This window comes from Opisthocomus hoazin, chromosome 5, assembly GCF_030867145.1.
Source record: "Opisthocomus hoazin isolate bOpiHoa1 chromosome 5, bOpiHoa1.hap1, whole genome shotgun sequence".
NCBI lineage: Eukaryota > Metazoa > Chordata > Aves > Opisthocomiformes > Opisthocomidae > Opisthocomus > Opisthocomus hoazin.
The window spans coordinates 50756672-50773554 of NC_134418.1; the positions used below are offsets into that span (position 1 = coordinate 50756672).

Sequence of the window (16883 nt, forward strand, 5' to 3'; positions counted from 1 at the left end):
GCTGGCTGCTCCTGGCTCCTTGCAGCACTGTTGCAGCATTGCCTGCAAGGACAAGAGCCCCACAAGGACCCAGGTCCCTGCGGGGGTCAGAGCTCCAGTCCCTGCTCCCAGTGGCCCGAGCTCTGTATGTGTCGGCAGAGAAACAGGCCTGGAGAGGACATCCCGTGACCAGGGATGAGCAAAGCTGTGCAGTCCCTGCAGACCCTGCCAGGATGGGCCAAGGCGCAGAAGGGTCCTGAGCAGGAATGACTGTCAGGGGACCTTGTAACAGCAGTCACACTGGGAGGGGAGATGGGAGCAGGTGGTCTGCAGGAGCCCCGTGCTGGGGACACAGGGCTCACCTGTCACTGGAAAGGGGGGACCCCAGCACTCAGGGCTGGGGGGCTTTGAAGACCTTGACCCTGGGCGCTCTCAGCTCATCCATGAGCTCCCAGAGCAGCATGGCTGTCGCTGAACTGGCCACCCCAAATCACACAGCTGCCTCTGCTGCAAGGGGAGGCTCAGACACAGCCCCTCGCCCCTGCAGGTTGTGGGTGATGGGCATTTGGGACCAGCAGTCAGAAGTGGGCAGATGTGACCCAGTACGCTTGTGGGCCACGCACAGACCAGCACAGTGATGTCTGTCCCTGATGTATGCAGCAGACCCACACACTTGTCAGCTCCCAGTTCCGACTGTCACCTTGCCACAACCACCTTCTGCGGCTTCTCTGTACACACACGTTTTGAGCGTACAATGGCATGCACATGCGCTGTCATCAGAGGCACAGCCTCACCCCTGCACAACAGGGATGGCACAGTGCTGCGGCCACTGCGGAAGATGCAGTGGGAGTTGCAATGAGGAAAATGGCAGGGGGGAGGTACTTATGAATAAAACCTACTCCTGTTCTGAAGGTGCCAGGAGAAAAGCACAAACGTGCCAGAACCTGAGGGCCCCATGCAGACCCAGCCCACTCTGGGTAAAAAGCACCTTTTTCTGCTAAAAGCAACAAAGCTTAAACCAATCCAAGCTGGCGCTCGGTGGCTGCAGAGCAACCCCAGCCCCAGAGTTACTTCTTCCCTGTTCTTCACCATGTCAGGTAATGGACAAACCCCTGCACCACCAAACCCCAGAGAGGTGCAGGTTGTCCCAGCTTTTCCACCACAGCATATTCATCCAACACCCACACCCACAGCTGTGGAGGTCTCACTTCACAGACAAGCAGCTCCCATGTGACAGGCTTCTAACAAGGTTTGTGTGGAGGAAGGCAGTGGGACTGCGGTCCCCTCACCGTCACCTTCACTCCTCACTGCTGCCTTCTGTGTTGGTGCTGGGGATGGTCCAGGCAGAAACAGGTTCAGTGCTCTCAGGCCTCTCTGAGCACAGCGTGATGCTCTCATCAGCTCTGCATGTTGCCAGTGCCCACGGAGAAGCTGACCTGTCTGCAGTAGGCTTGGCTTTTGTTTTGTTTTCACAGAATCACAGAATGGTAGGGGTTGGAAAGGACTTCTGGGGTTCTTCTAGTCCAAGCCCGCTGCCGAAGCAGGGTCACCTAGAGCAGGCTGCACAGGATCTCATCCAGGCAGGTTTTCAATATCTCCAGAGAAGGAGACTCCACAACCTCCCTGGGCAGCCTGCTCCAGTGCTCCGTCATCCTCAGAGTGAAGAAATTCTTCCTCATGTTCAGAGGGAACTTCCTATGCTTCAGTTTGTGCCCGTTGCCCCTTGTCCAGTCGCTGGGCACTGCCGAAGAGAGTCTGGCCCCATCATCTTGACACCCTCTCTTAAGATATTTATGGGGATTTATAAGACCCTCTCTCAGCCTTCTCTTCTTCAGGCTAAACAAGCCCAGCTCCCTCAGCCTTTTCTTGTAGGAGAGATGCTTCAGTCCCCTCATCATCTTCATAGCTGTGGAATTATAAGTAAAATTAAGGTTTTACATCTGAAAATGAAGGTTTATATGAAAATGTAGCAGTGTTCACCCATTGAGGAAAAGCAAAAGGAGCTCTGAGGATGGGACACAGCTGCAGAAGGCATGCGAAGAATCCACTAACACAGCAACTCCCTGCAACATACCATAGAGGATGGAGTGGAGACTCCGTGGCCATGCTCCATGATGACAAAGCGGGAAGAAATGGTTCTCTAGAACTGATGAGCAGCTCATCTGGCCCCCTGAGCCAACAGGTTTTCGAAACCTTGCCAAAGTGCTATCTTCTTGTGAACTTTGCTCCTTTTAATATCATTTTAATACCAAAACACACCTCCATCCCGAAGGCTACCCGCCTCCAAGGTGCGACCACGCCTCTTCGAGTCTGCACTCTCGATTTTTCGTAAACTATACCTTTAAACGTGAAGCAAGAGAATTTTACACCAATGATGATAAAAGGTATGTATGACTACAGTCACTCAAACTCCACCTTAAAGGTAGAAAGGATATATAAATAGCCAGGGAAATGGGGGATTTTCGGAGAAGAAGATAACACTGTAGATTTTCAGAGGAGAAGAAGATAACACCATGAGCAAGTCAAGGGAAACTCCACCTCAGACTGCCTCCGACAACCGGGACTGGCCGATGGGCTGAGCCTTGCTTCTCCCCTCCTTGGGACGCCTTGGGTGAGACTTTAAGCGCTTTTTCTCGGGAATAGTTACTCCCTAATGTTTATAGCCAGGCTGTATTATTTATAACCTTTTCACGGGTTTTATATTTGCACGTGCTTTCTTGCAGACAGTCACTATCACTGGCAATTCAAAAAACCTGTATACCTGTTGCACAAATCAAACTGCACTGTTTAAGTAGCCAGTTGTCGCAGTTTCTCACTGAACACGACCAAATGCAGCTGTGCTAGTTCATGAGCACGACTGGAATGAAGGTGCAGACTGCTATGAGTGTATCCAGAATCGTGGTAGTTTAATATACGTATTAAATGTGACTGGACTGGTAGTGGCAAATTGGACATTACTCAGAATTTAAACCTAGCTGCACCTAGCCTCTCACTCCGGTGAAGAGAGTTAGAACGCGAGGGGGTTTATTTTCTGCCAAATTAATGCGACAATAGCCCTCTGCTGGACTTTTTCCAGCTCTTCCTTGTCTTATTTTTTTATCTTCTCACTGAGCTTTGTGGTCTGGTCTCATCCCAGTGTGGGACTGCAAAAGTCTGCTTTATCTGATAACCACAGCATGGCTCTGACTGCACAGTATATGAAAGTACAACACTGTCCTCTGGTGCTGCAGGAAGACACAGAAAAATTAATAACAACACACAGGCAGGAAGACAAACTCTGCTGTTTATTTGCGGTGTTACTCAGGGGAGGGGGGATCAACCACAATCAAGGCAAACCCTCCGCGGTGCACCCCCCAAGGGCCAGGGCAGCAGCAACTCTTGCCCGCAGCAGCTCCACAGGGAACAGCGAGGACGGTGGCATCTGCAGCGGGACAGGGGAGGAGGGTCAGGGAGCAGTGCCGTGCCTCGCCACACCACGCGCTTGTGTGTGTGTGAGTTTATAAGCCAGCACGCCTGGCTTACCAGAAGATGCCCATCTCCTTCCTCCGGTTGATGTCTCTCTTCAGCTGGCAGAGGGCACACATGGGGCAGAACATGAAGGAGATCCAGTCACTCAGAATGGAGCCCTGCGGAGCAAGGGACACTGTATGAATAACCCTGCCCCACGTTAGCTTTTAAGTCTTCCTATTTTTCATTGTCATCACCCCGGGGCAGCTCACCCCTGGCCCTGCAGCACGCTCCTGCACATGCCCAGTGAGGACTGGGATGAGGCGGTGTGCAATGGTATTACCTCCGGCTCACAGCGGGGATGCAGATCTTTCCCTGGCTCCCTGCCTGCGGGGCTGCCCGTGCAACTCCTCACCACCCCTCTTTCCCTCGGGTACTCCTTTCTCCTTCCCTGAGCCTGCACCCCAGCACCCAGCTCACAGCTATCCCCTGCCAGCAGGGCAGGGCCCACGGCTGGTCACTGACCGGGATGTTGTATCTGGTGCGGTAGAGGGTCCTCATGGCCACGCTGGATCCGCACAGGCAGCACTCGTTCATGTCCCCGGCCACTTGGCACCCCAGGCAGGGGAAGCAGAAGGCTCCGCAAATACCTGTGGGACAGTGAGACATGGGCTCGGCTGAGGGGTGCAAGGAAAGAGAAAAGGGGGGAAAGCGGGCTGGGGATGCAGCTGTGGGAGCCATGGCTCTTAACCTCAGAGAGGAGCTGCTCTGCTGCTGGTACCCACAAGAGTGGGGTTTGCAGCAGGGGCGATGCTGCAGAAGGAGCGGGGAAAACACCAGAAACACATTGTGAGCTGACACCAGGAATGAGGGGTATGTATGTACTCACACACGCCGCAGTCAGAGCAGCAGTCCATCAGCCCCGACTGCCACTCGCCTACCCGTGGGGCAGTCATAAACTGGGGCTGGACTGTAATGACTTGCTGAGAGGCCATTGCCAGCACAGGGTCGCGTCCCTCTGGGCAGTTTGTGGTCTGGAAGGAAAAACCATTAGAGAAAGATGCTGCAGGTGTTTCTGAAGAGGGTGTCTTGTTCAGGCTCCTGTGTTTGAAGACGGAGAGGGCAGCACAGGTCCCTAAGGGGTCCCCACTACCAGGGCAACACCACCCCCACTGCAGAGTGGGGGGCACAACTCTGCCAGGAGCTGCCACTGTCCTTTTCGCAGCAAAGCCCTCTCCAAAACCAACCCCACACCAAAGGCAGCAGCACCTTTTCCCCCTGCCTATGCAAGCAAAACAGAGGTCCTTCTGCTTCAGAGCCTCAGTGCTTCAACGCTTCATTCCTTTCTTCTCATCCCCAATTAATCTTTCATTATTATCTGCTTAAAATTGTATTTTTTTTATGTTCACAGTGTCCCAAAGCTACTATTACTTGGTCCTAGATTTACAGAGCTCTCAGTAGTCACCTTAATCTTTGCATTTTTCCCTGAGAATCTCAGCCTGTTTGCCTCTCCCTTTCCCTTCCTTCTTCACCTGCTTTCTTCGCAGGCTTCAAGGTAGTGGGTTTTCCTTGTCCCTTTCCATCACCCTAAGCCCAGTCACCAGTTCCCATCCCTTTTCCACTTGCCTGTCTGTGCCAGTGCCTCATCCTCCTCTTCCTCAGTTCCCTGGGGCCACCACAGGCCCTAGACCCCCACTCTTGCCCATCCTTTCCCAGCAAGGGCCCAGAGACCCTGAGAGTAGCAGAGGTCCTGCTCACAGCACTGTCTCCAAACCCACCTGACCCATGTAACCACTGCACCTGCACCTCCACTCCAGGTGCGACCCCTTCCCTCCTTGCCACGCCCTGCCATTCTCACTTCAGCTTCCAAGCTTTAATTTTAAAAAATTAAAATAGAGGATGCTCCCGTAGGAAGTTGCATACGGACAAACTCCCTGCCCTGTGCCCAAGCTTGGCACCACTCTGTTAAGCAGCACAGCGATGAGATGCAAAGGCTCCTATGGTCTCAGAGCTACAATGGCTCTCTCCCACTCCTAACGCACAGCCACACATCCTCAGCAAAGAAATCACCAGCGGGGAAGCAGCCTGAGCTTTGTTTGGACAGCTCGTGTCCGACCTGCCCTTGCCCATCTTTGACACGTTTGTCCTGCCTGCGCAGGCAGCAAGGCTGCCTGTCGGGGTGATGGCTGGGGGTGCCTGCTGAGCAGCCTTCCCCTCCCTGCCCTGCGGCTCCCTGCCCCTGTGTGACAAGGGAGCGCCTGAGTTTCGGGATGCTGGGAGGAGCAAAAAGAAAAACAGGGGAAGTATTTACATTTTGAAGCAGGGGATGATGGCATTAATCCCTGTAAATTCTGTTAAAGCACTATAAAGTGAATGGGATCATTTTCATGTCAGAATTACACATTCACACAGAGCTTACGTATTAAACACAAGGAATATGGTGGAATAAATATATTACTATGCCCAGCATTCAGGTGATGCCATTGAGCACACTACCCACGTCCAACACCAGAGAGACACAGGCTGCGGCATTGCATTTATATTGACTACTGTCAACAGGGGGAAAAGTGGTCGGTGGCTCTGCTGGCACCTCCTGCAGCTCCCCATAATTTACAGACTGGCCTGGACACATAGAATGGAATCATAGAATCATTAAATCTTAGAATGGTTTGGGTTGGAAGGGACCTTATAGTTAATCCAGTTCCAACCCCCTTGCCATGGGCAGGGACACCTTCCACTAGACCAGGTTGCTCAAAGCCTCATCCAACCTGACCTTGAACACTTCCAGGGAGGGGGCATCCACAGCTCCTCTGGGCAACCTGTTCCAGTGGCTCACCACCCTCATAGTAAAGAATATCTTTCTTACATCTAATCTAAATCTACCCCCTTTCAGTTTAAATCCATTACCCCTTGTGCTATCACTATGTGCCCTTGTAAAAAGTCCCTCTCCAGCTTTCTTGTAGGCCCCCTTCAGTTACTGGAAGGCTGCTCTAAGGTCTCCAGGCTGAATGTCTCTACTGTCAGACACCGCCTGATGTGGTATGGCCTACCGTTGTGCCCTGGTAGTATGCAGAAAGAATGGATGTTGAATTACGCCGTGAGAGGGAAGAAAGCTTGTAAAGAGTCTCCACGTGATCTTCTCATGACTTTTTGCAGCTTTCTGCAAGCAGCAGAAGCATGGCTGGGCTGATGCTCTCTGAGACATTAGTATCTGCTCCCATTAGACGACCAGTGGCCATGAAGGGTGAACCGACAGCTGGTGCGATTGTCTCAGTCACCAGCCCCCGCCGGGGGCCCAGAGGCAAGGCTGTTTTCCTGCTGCCACTGAACAGGGCTGTTGAGCAGTAAAAATGCTGCTGTGGCCTCGCTGGGGCAAGCCAGCTGGCTGTCAGCAGGGACCTTTAGAGAGAGCGCAGGCAACCCCTCCACCAGCCTCCCACACCAAGGAGGGTCTCCCCCACCGCCAGGTAATGAGACCAACAGCAGCGCAGGGTGAGGATGCGGTCGAGCGCTGCTCGCCACCACCCTGTGCCCTTTGCAGGTGGGGCATGGACTTTCCCTTCCTCTGCCCACGTACGAGCACACCACATTCCTGCGCGGACAAAGGCTGTGGTGTGGAGCAGGCAGCAGCCTGGAGAAGACTCTGCAGCATGAGCACCTCCTGAGAGGTGGTCTGGGCCCAGCACACCCAGCAGATCACTTCGAATGCCCCCCAAATCTGCAGCTCCGCGGCACGATCAGCAGTGTTGTAACAGCCGATGGGAACAAAACAGACCCTGAACTGCGAGCAGCTGCATTTCACCAATAACCAAAGTCATAAAGCAGTGCTTTGTTGTGTATAGGCACATTTATATACGCACAAATGAACAACACAGTGCAAAGCTGCTGTCCTTTAATTCTGCCACCCACTTCTGTCAAGCCACCCATCAGCAGCACCCTCTGATTTAGCTCTGAAGTAGTTTTGCAGGTAGAAAGTCTCCCCTCCTTTTCCACCCCTTCACCTTCCCCAGCAACACCGCTTCAGCCACGAGCAGTTACCATAGTTTTGCACCGCAGCTCTCGCTGAAGCAAAGCCAAGGCGTACATACCTGCCCGTGTCCCAGGAGACGCGTATCCTTTTCCTGGTTCCCATGCCTTATATGCTCTGGGTGCTCCCCGGCAAATGACCTCTGCTCCCTCTGACTAACAGACCAGGTGCTGGCTTAGGTGCTGCTTTGCGTAACTGCAGCTTCACCGCTGAAGGCAGCTGGCTGCAAGCCTGCTGCCCCCACCCCCACCCCCTTTCCCCACCTCAGCATCCCGCAGGCCCAGAGCCCCGATGGGACACCTCACTTTCGCAAGCGGTTTTCAGACAAGGACAGTTTGTTTTTGGGCTCCTGCGCTGCCTTAAGTGATCTGCTGCTGGAGGTGCAGCACCTTTCCTTCCTCAAGCCTGAACATAAGCAAGAACTGACCATAACTCCATTGGGTGACACAGGTGCTGCCTTGAGGTACAGCTACCAGATCATACCATGCTGTGCTGGGATGAGATGGCAGCATGGTATTTGTTCACTCCCCCTCTCCACATTCCCGGCTTTTACCCCTTTCAGGCTAAAAATGCAGTTTTTTGTATTTCCAGAGATCATCCACAGGACTGTCTGGGGTATAGGCAGGTGGGAGAGCTGCAACGCAGACACACCCCGCAGCACTGACAGAGCCTCCACCTGCCCTTTACAAGGTTTGTGGTGAAGGCGTAGGCAGAGGGGGAAAGAAAATACTGTGTTTTCCTTAGAGCGTGAAGCTGGGGGAGATTTGCAAGGATCAAAAATCCTTCGGCATCTCGTTGAGAGTGACAGAGAGAGGGTGGATGCAACCTCTGCCTTTTGTATGGGGAGCGTATCACTAACAGCCCAGCGCAGGCAGGCATGCTCTGGCTGGGAGACGGCAGGGTTTGCCCATGGGGAGGACTTGGCCAGCCCATGGCCCAGGCAGGTTTTTAATTGCAGGCGGGTGGGAATTCATGCTCAGAGTCATAGGGGAGTACATCTCTGCGGTGCAGGAGGTGGGCTGGTGCCAGGCAGCCAAAAATCCCCGAGGCTTTATGTTCAGAAAGGTGGGACTGGCCAGCAGACCTGGACAGCCACCCAGGCCACTGCAGCACAGGCGATTTGACACTTGGTGGCCTGCAGCCATCACCTGCCTGTGGGAAGCCCCAGCTCTGCCCTAAAGCAGAAGTCATTTTTCCGAATTTTACAGCTTGGAGGGCAACAACGACTCCCCCCATGTATTAAACACCCTTTCCAAAAGCTGAGTGAATAATGAAACACTAGTGACAATCTTTCTCTGCAGCGGGTGCAGGGAAATCTCACCTGCACCAGGGGCTGCCAAGATGGGCAGAGCAGGAGAAGGATGGGTGCTCCCAGGCAGCGCAAGAGTGACACACACAGAGGCAAGAAAGCAAACTCTGCTGTTTATTCACGATATTACTCAGGGAAGGGAGAATCAACCGTAATCAAGGCAAATCCCCTGCGGTGCATTTCCCAACAGCCGGGGCAGCGGCGACTCCTGCCCACAGCAGCTCAGCAGGGTGCAGCAAGGACAGCGGCATCTGCAATGAGATGGGAAAGGAGGGTCAGGGAGTGGGGCTGTGCCTTGCCACACCATGTGTGTGTCCCCCAGTCCTTCCCCTCCTGTCCTGCATGAGGGTCTCAGCAACATTTTGCTGCAGGACAGGTCACTTTTGTCACCTGTCCATGGCTGTTTCCCTGCTGCAGCAACCCTGTGTCTTTCGTCAGGTGTTGGCAGGAGAGAGTCCGCTTGGCTGCGTGTGGTGATGGCTTGATAAACCAGCACCAGCACGCCAAGCTTACCAGAATATGCCCATCTCCCTCCTCCGGTTGATGTCTCTCTTAATTTGGCAAACGGAGCACACGAGGCAGCACGTGGTGACACAGCAGTCAGAGCAAATGGACCCCTGTTAGGAAGAAATTGGTTAGGGACATAGGCTTCCCAAAAGCCATGTTTTGGCCAAGAAAAGGTTAATCACGTTCCACGTCATGTGTTTCCTGGCTGGCTGCAGACACTAAAAATTGGGACTGGCGAACCCCACACAGTGGAAGAGAAAGAGGGAGCCCTTTCTGCAGGCTGCAGATAGCTACCTCTCTTTCAGCTTTCGAGGTTAAGACTGGGAGGAAAAACGCACACAGAAAAAGACAATTTGGGTGAACTGGACTTGGGCTGTCATGGTTTGCACCGGGGATGGCACTAACCCCCAGTGGGAAGAAACCATTTCACATATGTACTGTTTCCAAAAGTCCACCTTTCTCCTGCATCCAAGATATTTATCTGTTTAGTTGACTTAAAGCAAAGTTTCCCCAAGCTGTTAGAGGAGATACCCGCTGTCAGCTGAGGGTGGTGGTAGTGTTTCAGCACTCCTATGGCAAGGCAGATCAGTTTATGGATGATGCAGCAAGCAAGATCAAGGACCACAGCTGTCTGAACATCTGTCCACTGACTAATGTGACGCTGTTGCGGTGTATCAGGTGCCATGGGAGTGCTGACACCCATAAAAGCAAGGAGACTTCTGTCTGCTCTTGAAGGCCTTTGTTGGTAAAAGGAAGTATCTTCTTTCCCCCTCCTCCCCTTCATTATTTTTGCACCAAGATCTGGACATACCCCTTGTATCCATCGCATCTAGAGCTTTTTAGATTAGATACAGGGAAGAAATTTTTTTACAGTGAGGGTGGTGAAACAGTGGAAGAGATTGCCGAGAGAAGTGGTAGATGCCCCATCCCTGGAAACATTCAAGTTGGTTTGGATGGAGCTCTGAGCAACCTGGTCTAGTGGAAGATGTCCCTGCTCATTGCAGGGGGTTTGGACTAGATGACCTTTAAAGATCCCCTCCAACCCAAACTGTTCTATGATTCTACGATGATTCTGCCAGCTGCTGTGGCCAGTGGCAGCGGAAGGCAGGACGTGCCACTGGTGAAGGGCGCTGGGAAGGAGTTGTGTCTGATTAACATGTGTTGTTGGACACCAGCCCAGGGATCAGCATGGCTGAGAGTTTCCCAATCCCTGTCCTGTGCTCCCAGCATCCTGCAGGATACGAAAGTGAAGAAAAGGGCGAGCGGAGAGCACTGCTACCCCATGCTCATCCCTGATGTGCAGAGAGAGGAGCCTTGGGGTCTCCTCGTTTTTCAGCCTTGCAGCACAGTGAGGGGGTGGGTTAACTACTGACCGGGATGTTGTATCTGGTGCGGTAGAGGGTCCTCATGGCCACGCTGGTCCCGCACAGGCAGCACTCGTTCATGTCCCCGGCCACTTGGCAGGCGAGGCAGGGGAAGCAGAACATCCCGCAGCAGCCTGGCAGGGAGAGAAACGCAGTGGTGGGTGAGGCTCTGCCTGCCTGCCTGGCACCGCTGGCATCAGGGTAAGAATTGGGACAACCAGGCTACATGGCTGTAGCCATGGCACCACCAACCCGAGTGGCAGGGGCAAGAAAAGTGTCCCAAGAGGGCATGGGACCGACCACAGCACGTCACTGCCGACGGCTGAGAGACAGGACCACCTGAGGCACTCACAGACGCTGCAGTCGGTGCAGCAGTCCATCAGCCCCGTTTGCCACATGTTCCTTGAGGCAGCGGGCACGGCCATGCCGTACTGCGGCTGGATTGTCACGACGGAGGGGACAGCCATTTCTAGTTGGTCTTCTGAAAGAGACAGGAAGGCAACGGGGCAATTAGAGAAAAAACTATGGTCGGTCTGATGCTCCAACTGAGCTGGTCGCCATCGCTCTTCAGCTGGCAGCCTGTCGCCCAGCTCCCTTGCTGCCACTGGAGGTGACAAAGCATAACTGTATCTTATTTTCATTTTTGCCTTTTCAAAGTTTTTGCCTTTTCTGCCATTTTTATCAAGCCTTCAGAATAGCATCAGGCCACTGACGTTTCCCACTCCACCCCAGAAAGGCTTTGCTAGTGCTTAGATGCAGTTCACCTATTTCCCGTGTGCCAAGCAGGGCTGGGCAGCGAACCTAGGATAAAGCCAGTGACTCAGGCATTTTGGTTGTTGAACTTGGCATGTTTTACACAAGATCGCTTTGACATGGGTACAAAGCATGTGGGAAGCAACCATGGTCTTGCATTTCCTTGTAACGAAGCTGGGCTTCACACAAGAGATACTGCAGAAAACTAGTATTTCCGGTTTCTTGTCCTAGAGAGCCATAAAGGCAGAAACTCCGCACTATGTCCCAAGGCTGAACCCTGGTCCCTGCCTTCCTGTGGTTAAGCAAGCACGTAAACCTTGAAAACCAGTAAGCCTCAGGTCTAAAAAAGCCCATGAAAATCTGTGCACTCCTATTCTCCCAGCCAAGTAAAAGACAGCACAAAACATTCCCAGACAACAATTAAAAGCAAGTTTTGCCCTGAGGCCAAGTTCTTCTAGTTATGCACAAATAGAAGAAACGGGAGCGAAAAGCAAGTAAGATAAACTGCCTGCTCACATTTGTTGACACTTTTTGCTACAAATTGGAGTTGTTCTTTTTTTTTTCCTTATTAGCAATATCAGCCTGGGAAAGGCAGAACCTTGCTGCTGGGTGATTGGGCTCCTCCCTGCACAGCTCCTGAGCTCAGAAGCCAGAACAGAAACTGAAATGAAGCAGGCGATGCTGAGGCGAGGGGCACCTTCCCTCTCCGCACTTTGGGGTAATGCACACTCCTCCAGAAGGCCCACTCCTGGCTTCACCCGGCAGCACACGCCAGCCTGCGAGCCCGGCGTGAATGCAGCCAGAGGCAGCATCAGGAATGTGTTCAGAGGGAAACAGTGAGCGTGCATTACCTCCAAGCGCTTCCCTCTGCTGACCCACAGCAAGACTACCGACACACAGTAAATCTCTCTACTTTCTACACTTTTACAAACACACAGTATTCTGTGTACGAGTATTGTTCACATACTTTCTTAGCCGCAAACATTAATGAAGAGATTGCAACATTAAGATGCTCTTGTCACCAACACCACACCCCGCTGAAAAGGACAGCAAATACACAGGGAGACAAGGGAGCAACATACAAAAGTGACTGACATCCAAGCTTCTGTCAGGACAACAGCTACATCCAGCACATCCTCAAAGCCTACCAGAAAACACATACAGCTAATCAGCCTTGCTAAGAGGAATTTGGTCTTGTGCATCCATGTAGACATGAGAGACCCCAATTTAAAGAGAAAGCGAAGTACCAGCCAGGTTCCTTTAACATGCTTATACAGTTCTGGTAGCAGGAGAAAGCAGCAAAGAACAAGTAACCTCTCCATAATCCAGCTTTTGTGCATAACTTTTTAAAAGCCTCCCCCCTTCCCTAAGCAGGATTTGCCATATATTTTTCTCTAAATTATGTGCTGAGCATGAAAAAAAAAACAAACCAAACCCTCTACTTCTGCACTATTATCCCACTCTTCTCAGGCTAACAATTTTTTACTATTTCCATGCTTTAAGAGAACCAACCTTCTGTCGAGCAGCAGATTTCCTCGCCGGCTGGGGCCCTGCGCAGAGAGGCTCTGGGGAAGATGAAACTAAACTGTCTCACTCTTGGAGGCTCTTATTGGCAGCCAGCAGTGAGCAAGTACAATGGTGGGAGGTAACTGGAGGGGGAGGTCAGGAGCTCTGTGCTCCCTTGGTACGACTACAGGCTTAACGCACGTGCAGAGCACATTTTTACTTTTATTTTCCTTTTCCTAGAATTGAATCACTGACTCCTATTCATCTTTTTAAAAAACGATTGCGTGTATACTGTCTTCTTCCCTTAAATCTGCGTACATGTGGTTGTTGTTTGAGGGAGAACAGCTCCAAATGATGTGCATTTGTCAGGATAGACATTTTTCCCACATTTTCCCCCACGAAAAAGCATACTTCTCAGATCCCAGACCAGACTAAATGAAGAGCACCTCAGGATGCCTCACTCTGAGCTTCTCCCTTTCCTCAAGGAAAAGGCTGCAGACAAAAGAGATTCTGCAGATCTGCTTGCTTTCACAGCCAGCCTTGGGCAATGGCGGGTGAGCAGCAGGGCAGCGAAAGGGGGCCGTGGCAGGGGCTCCTGGGTGCCCGAAATGTCCCTGCGGTGCCCAGAACAACCCCAGCCCGCTGTTGCAGGGGGCAAAACAGCCCTGTGCTCTGAGCCAAAGCCAGCAACAGCTAAACCCATCTGCATCAGGGTGTGTGTGCCTGCAGCTCAGCACCTTGTACCACAACACGGTGACGCGGGGCAGCCCCAACCCCGACCGTCCTCCTCCACTTCCATTCAACTGCAGATAAGGCAGCAGCAGGACATGATGGTACTTTTACTTTCAATCCTCTCCTCCATCTGCAGAAAGTGTGCTCCCAGCTCCTTCTTAGGGATGCATTTGGGTGTTCATTTCTGAATTGGTAATTATACCCCATGTGGAGGTTTTCTATAAAAAATAGGCTGATTCCCTAAGTGCTTGTCACACGTCATGTAGCCCAGCTACTGTAAAATTAACTGAGTCCTTACCATACATGCATCCATTTCCCTCTGTGAGATACTGATATTTACCATTTCTCTGCTAACACACCCCAACTGTTTAACTGCTTATGCCCTGTGCGAGTCACTGACAGTTTTGGATGCACTTCCACATTTCATAGCGAAGCTGTGACACCAGGATAGCGGTTTTGGGTTCCTAGCGTGATGCACAGAGTGTGCAGAGAGCACAGAGTGGGTCTGAGCAGCTGCTTGCCCAGAACATCACAAGTTGAAAGCATCCCAGGTGAAGTGCTGATGGTGTGTTCCTCTTCTCTCTCGCCATTGACAAGAACAGGGGAAGGGGAAGTTTGGGTTAAACTGCAGCTTACCAGCTTTGCGAACAGGCCAGGATTTATGGTGCATTAAGCATCGCGTTTTACCAATGGCACTGCTGAGATAAGAGTGAGCTGTGCCCTGAAGTACTCTCCTTGGCTTCCAACAGCTCCAAAGTTTAACTGCAGCTGTCCCTGCTCTGTGTCGGGGCTGCCTGGCTGGCCCTTGGCTGGATCATACACTTTTTCAAAAACATTGCAAGAGGTTGCGGGAATTGAGGTCTGCAAAAAGTTGCAGTTCAGCAGATGCGTTCTAGAAGGCGAGACACCTGACGTCCCATTGCCTGGCTAGAGGAGGCCCCCAGCCTAGATGTCTGCTGGGCAGGGAGGGAAACAGGAAGCTGAAGTGCACAGTCAGTATCAGAGATGACAGATTAAAAAATAGCTAATTGCAACATTTTAAGGATTTTAACAGTATGTCCTCTATTCAGAGCTGGGGTGATGCTGACTGGTTGAGCAACCAAGCCCTGCAAGTGCTTTTCTTCTGCAGAAAAGCAGACCACTTCTAGCTTCAATCGTGGTGCATCAAAGTGTAACGGCCCTATGCCAACCGAGAAAACACCACCACAAACATCTGCCTTAGCTCATTCCCTCTACCCGGTGTTTAAGTCGCACAAAAAACCCTGCAAAAATCTCACCAGCAAAATCAAAACACGAGCTCCTGAAACTCACTCGCAGCAAGAGCATCCCCCTCGCCCAGCACCATCCCGGAGCCCCCGCCATGGCTTCTGGCCAGAGCTCACCCTATGCCCTGACCGGGGCTCTGCCGATGGCTGGCGGCCACGGTCCCCTTCACGTGTGGCTTCTCCAGGTCTGCAAAGTGGCACTGCAGGAAGACAGGCAGTTGCTGCAAAGCACCCCTCTCTCAGCCACAGCAAGGCAACAAAGAACAAAACATCTCAATAGCTAAGAAGAAAGGGAACATGCTAACAGAACCAAACCTTTAACGCCTTTTTCCATGTAGTAAGAATAAAAGATTATTTCTAAGCAGACAATAGAAAAAATCAGTTGAAATTAATATTCGTCAATTTAACTTGTATTACAGTAAATGCAATTTTGATAAAGATGCAGGAGTACAGATCAAAAAAACCCCTCCCTGAACACATTTTTGCTTTCTCTACAAAGAACAAAGTACAAATTACATAGTTTACCATTGCATTTTACAGAGAAGTGGCAACCAGAAACTAGTTTATTCCATTTTATGCTGATGCCATCCACATGCAAATACTCCCACCTGTTCTCCGTACCATTTGAAACAACTCCATCATTCTACGTAAAACACTACCACAAATCAGCAAAGCCACCTTCCCCAGCACGCTGCCTCGTGCTCCTTGTGACACAAACCCTGGTGTCTTGAGTGGCGAGTAGTGGGCTCGTTGACAGAGGGCCTGCCGTAAGCCCACTGGTGTGCAGGTCTGGGGGGCTGTCTGGTGGAGGAGGGTGCCTGAGGGCCTCTCTCCAAAGCTCTGGTCCCACCAGCCCTTGCAAGAGGCAGAGTGCCAACCTCAGGGTTTCAGCATGGTTTTGTTTCAGACATGGAGAAGGCCTTCTTCATCTGAAACTTTGCTTTTTTCCAAATGTCTCAGCTGGTTCAATGGAAGAGCACCTCTCCCCCAAACCCTGCCTCCTTCCCACCACTTGGAATGGCTCAGGCGAAATGAAAATCCCTGTGACTACAAAAGCTGGATGAGAAAGGAGTGGAGCAAGTGCTAGGGGAAGTTTTCACAGTACTTAGAAATGCAGGTAAGGGTCAGGTTCACATCTCACTGAAACCAAAGGGACTGCAGCTGGTACGAGGAGAGCGCTGTTCTCTGCCCACACCTGCACATCCCTCGCCCCTCCAGTGCCAGGGATGCTGCACACGGTGGAGCAGGTCTGCTCGGCTGGCTGATCAGACAGAAAATGGGACTGGGGTTACAACTGGGAGGATCCATTGCCACCTAGGCAAGCTGCTCAGACCCCTCGTGCTGCAGACACCCAGACACGAGGTGCAGGGCACAGCAGGGAGCTCCCGGCTGGAGCCAAGGGTATCATCTGCTTTGCAACAGCACATGGCGACAGCACGTCACACCCGAAGGAAAGTAGTGGTAGAAATGGTTTCACATCTGCTTGTGGTCACATGCCGGCTTAGGGAAAGGTTTGTCACAAGATGCTTCATGCAGCCTGGCTGAGCTTCTGCTTCCCCTGCTCGTTGTCTATTATTTCTTACCATCCTTTCAGTTGTGCCACTTTTCCTCTGGGTCACTCAGACTTGCAGGACAATGCCCTCTGGGAAGCAAACTTCATCGCAGGAGCTCATAAGGTAAAAAACAACTAAGGCAAAGATCAACACTCAGATCAACCCCTTTTGCAGCAGACTAGTCCAATTTGTTAATTTTGTAATCTGCTACTTCATTGATTCCCTAACTCACAAATTCACCAACTCGCACCCACGCACAAGCAGAAGAGCTACCAGAGGGTGCGAGTGTGGGTTCTCCTGTACCCATCCCCGCCCTCACACGGCAGTGGGAACCAGGAGAACCTCAGCAGCCTGGCTGCTATTCCAGTCTGGCTCTGGAAGCATTACTGTGTCCACTGTGTGGTGTCACGCACGCGGAAGTGGGGAGGGAAAAAAAGCATC

The 16883-nt window shown here is 51.9% G+C and overlaps 2 protein-coding genes across 3 annotated transcripts; both read right to left on the reverse strand.

The window, feature by feature from the left end:
- Window positions 1–3465: 3465 nt before the first annotated feature.
- On the reverse strand, window positions 3466–8838 carry LOC104331589 (placenta associated 8). The gene is made up of 4 exons (XM_075421245.1): window positions 8775–8838; window positions 4316–4460; window positions 3952–4076; window positions 3466–3605 (listed from the first exon to the last, which is right to left on the reverse strand). The coding sequence occupies exons 2-4, from the start codon at window positions 4419–4421 to the stop codon at window positions 3498–3500; spliced, it is 339 nt and encodes a 112-aa protein (XP_075277360.1). The 5' UTR covers window positions 4422–4460; window positions 8775–8838; the 3' UTR covers window positions 3466–3497.
- Window positions 8839–8853: 15 nt separating this feature from the next.
- On the reverse strand, window positions 8854–13397 carry LOC142361423 (placenta-specific gene 8 protein-like). 2 transcript variants are annotated; one of them, XM_075421248.1, is made up of 5 exons: window positions 12899–13393; window positions 10986–11114; window positions 10643–10767; window positions 9276–9379; window positions 8854–9013 (listed from the first exon to the last, which is right to left on the reverse strand). In XM_075421248.1, coding segments are annotated over exons 2-5 (345 nt in total). In that variant the 5' UTR covers window positions 11101–11114; window positions 12899–13393; the 3' UTR covers window positions 8854–9012. The 2 variants fall into 2 exon arrangements, with proteins under 2 accessions (XP_075277363.1, XP_075277362.1); XM_075421247.1 differs by lacking the exon at window positions 8854–9013 and having other exon boundaries at window positions 9272–9379; window positions 12899–13397.
- Between the last annotated feature and the right edge of the window lie 3486 nt (window positions 13398–16883).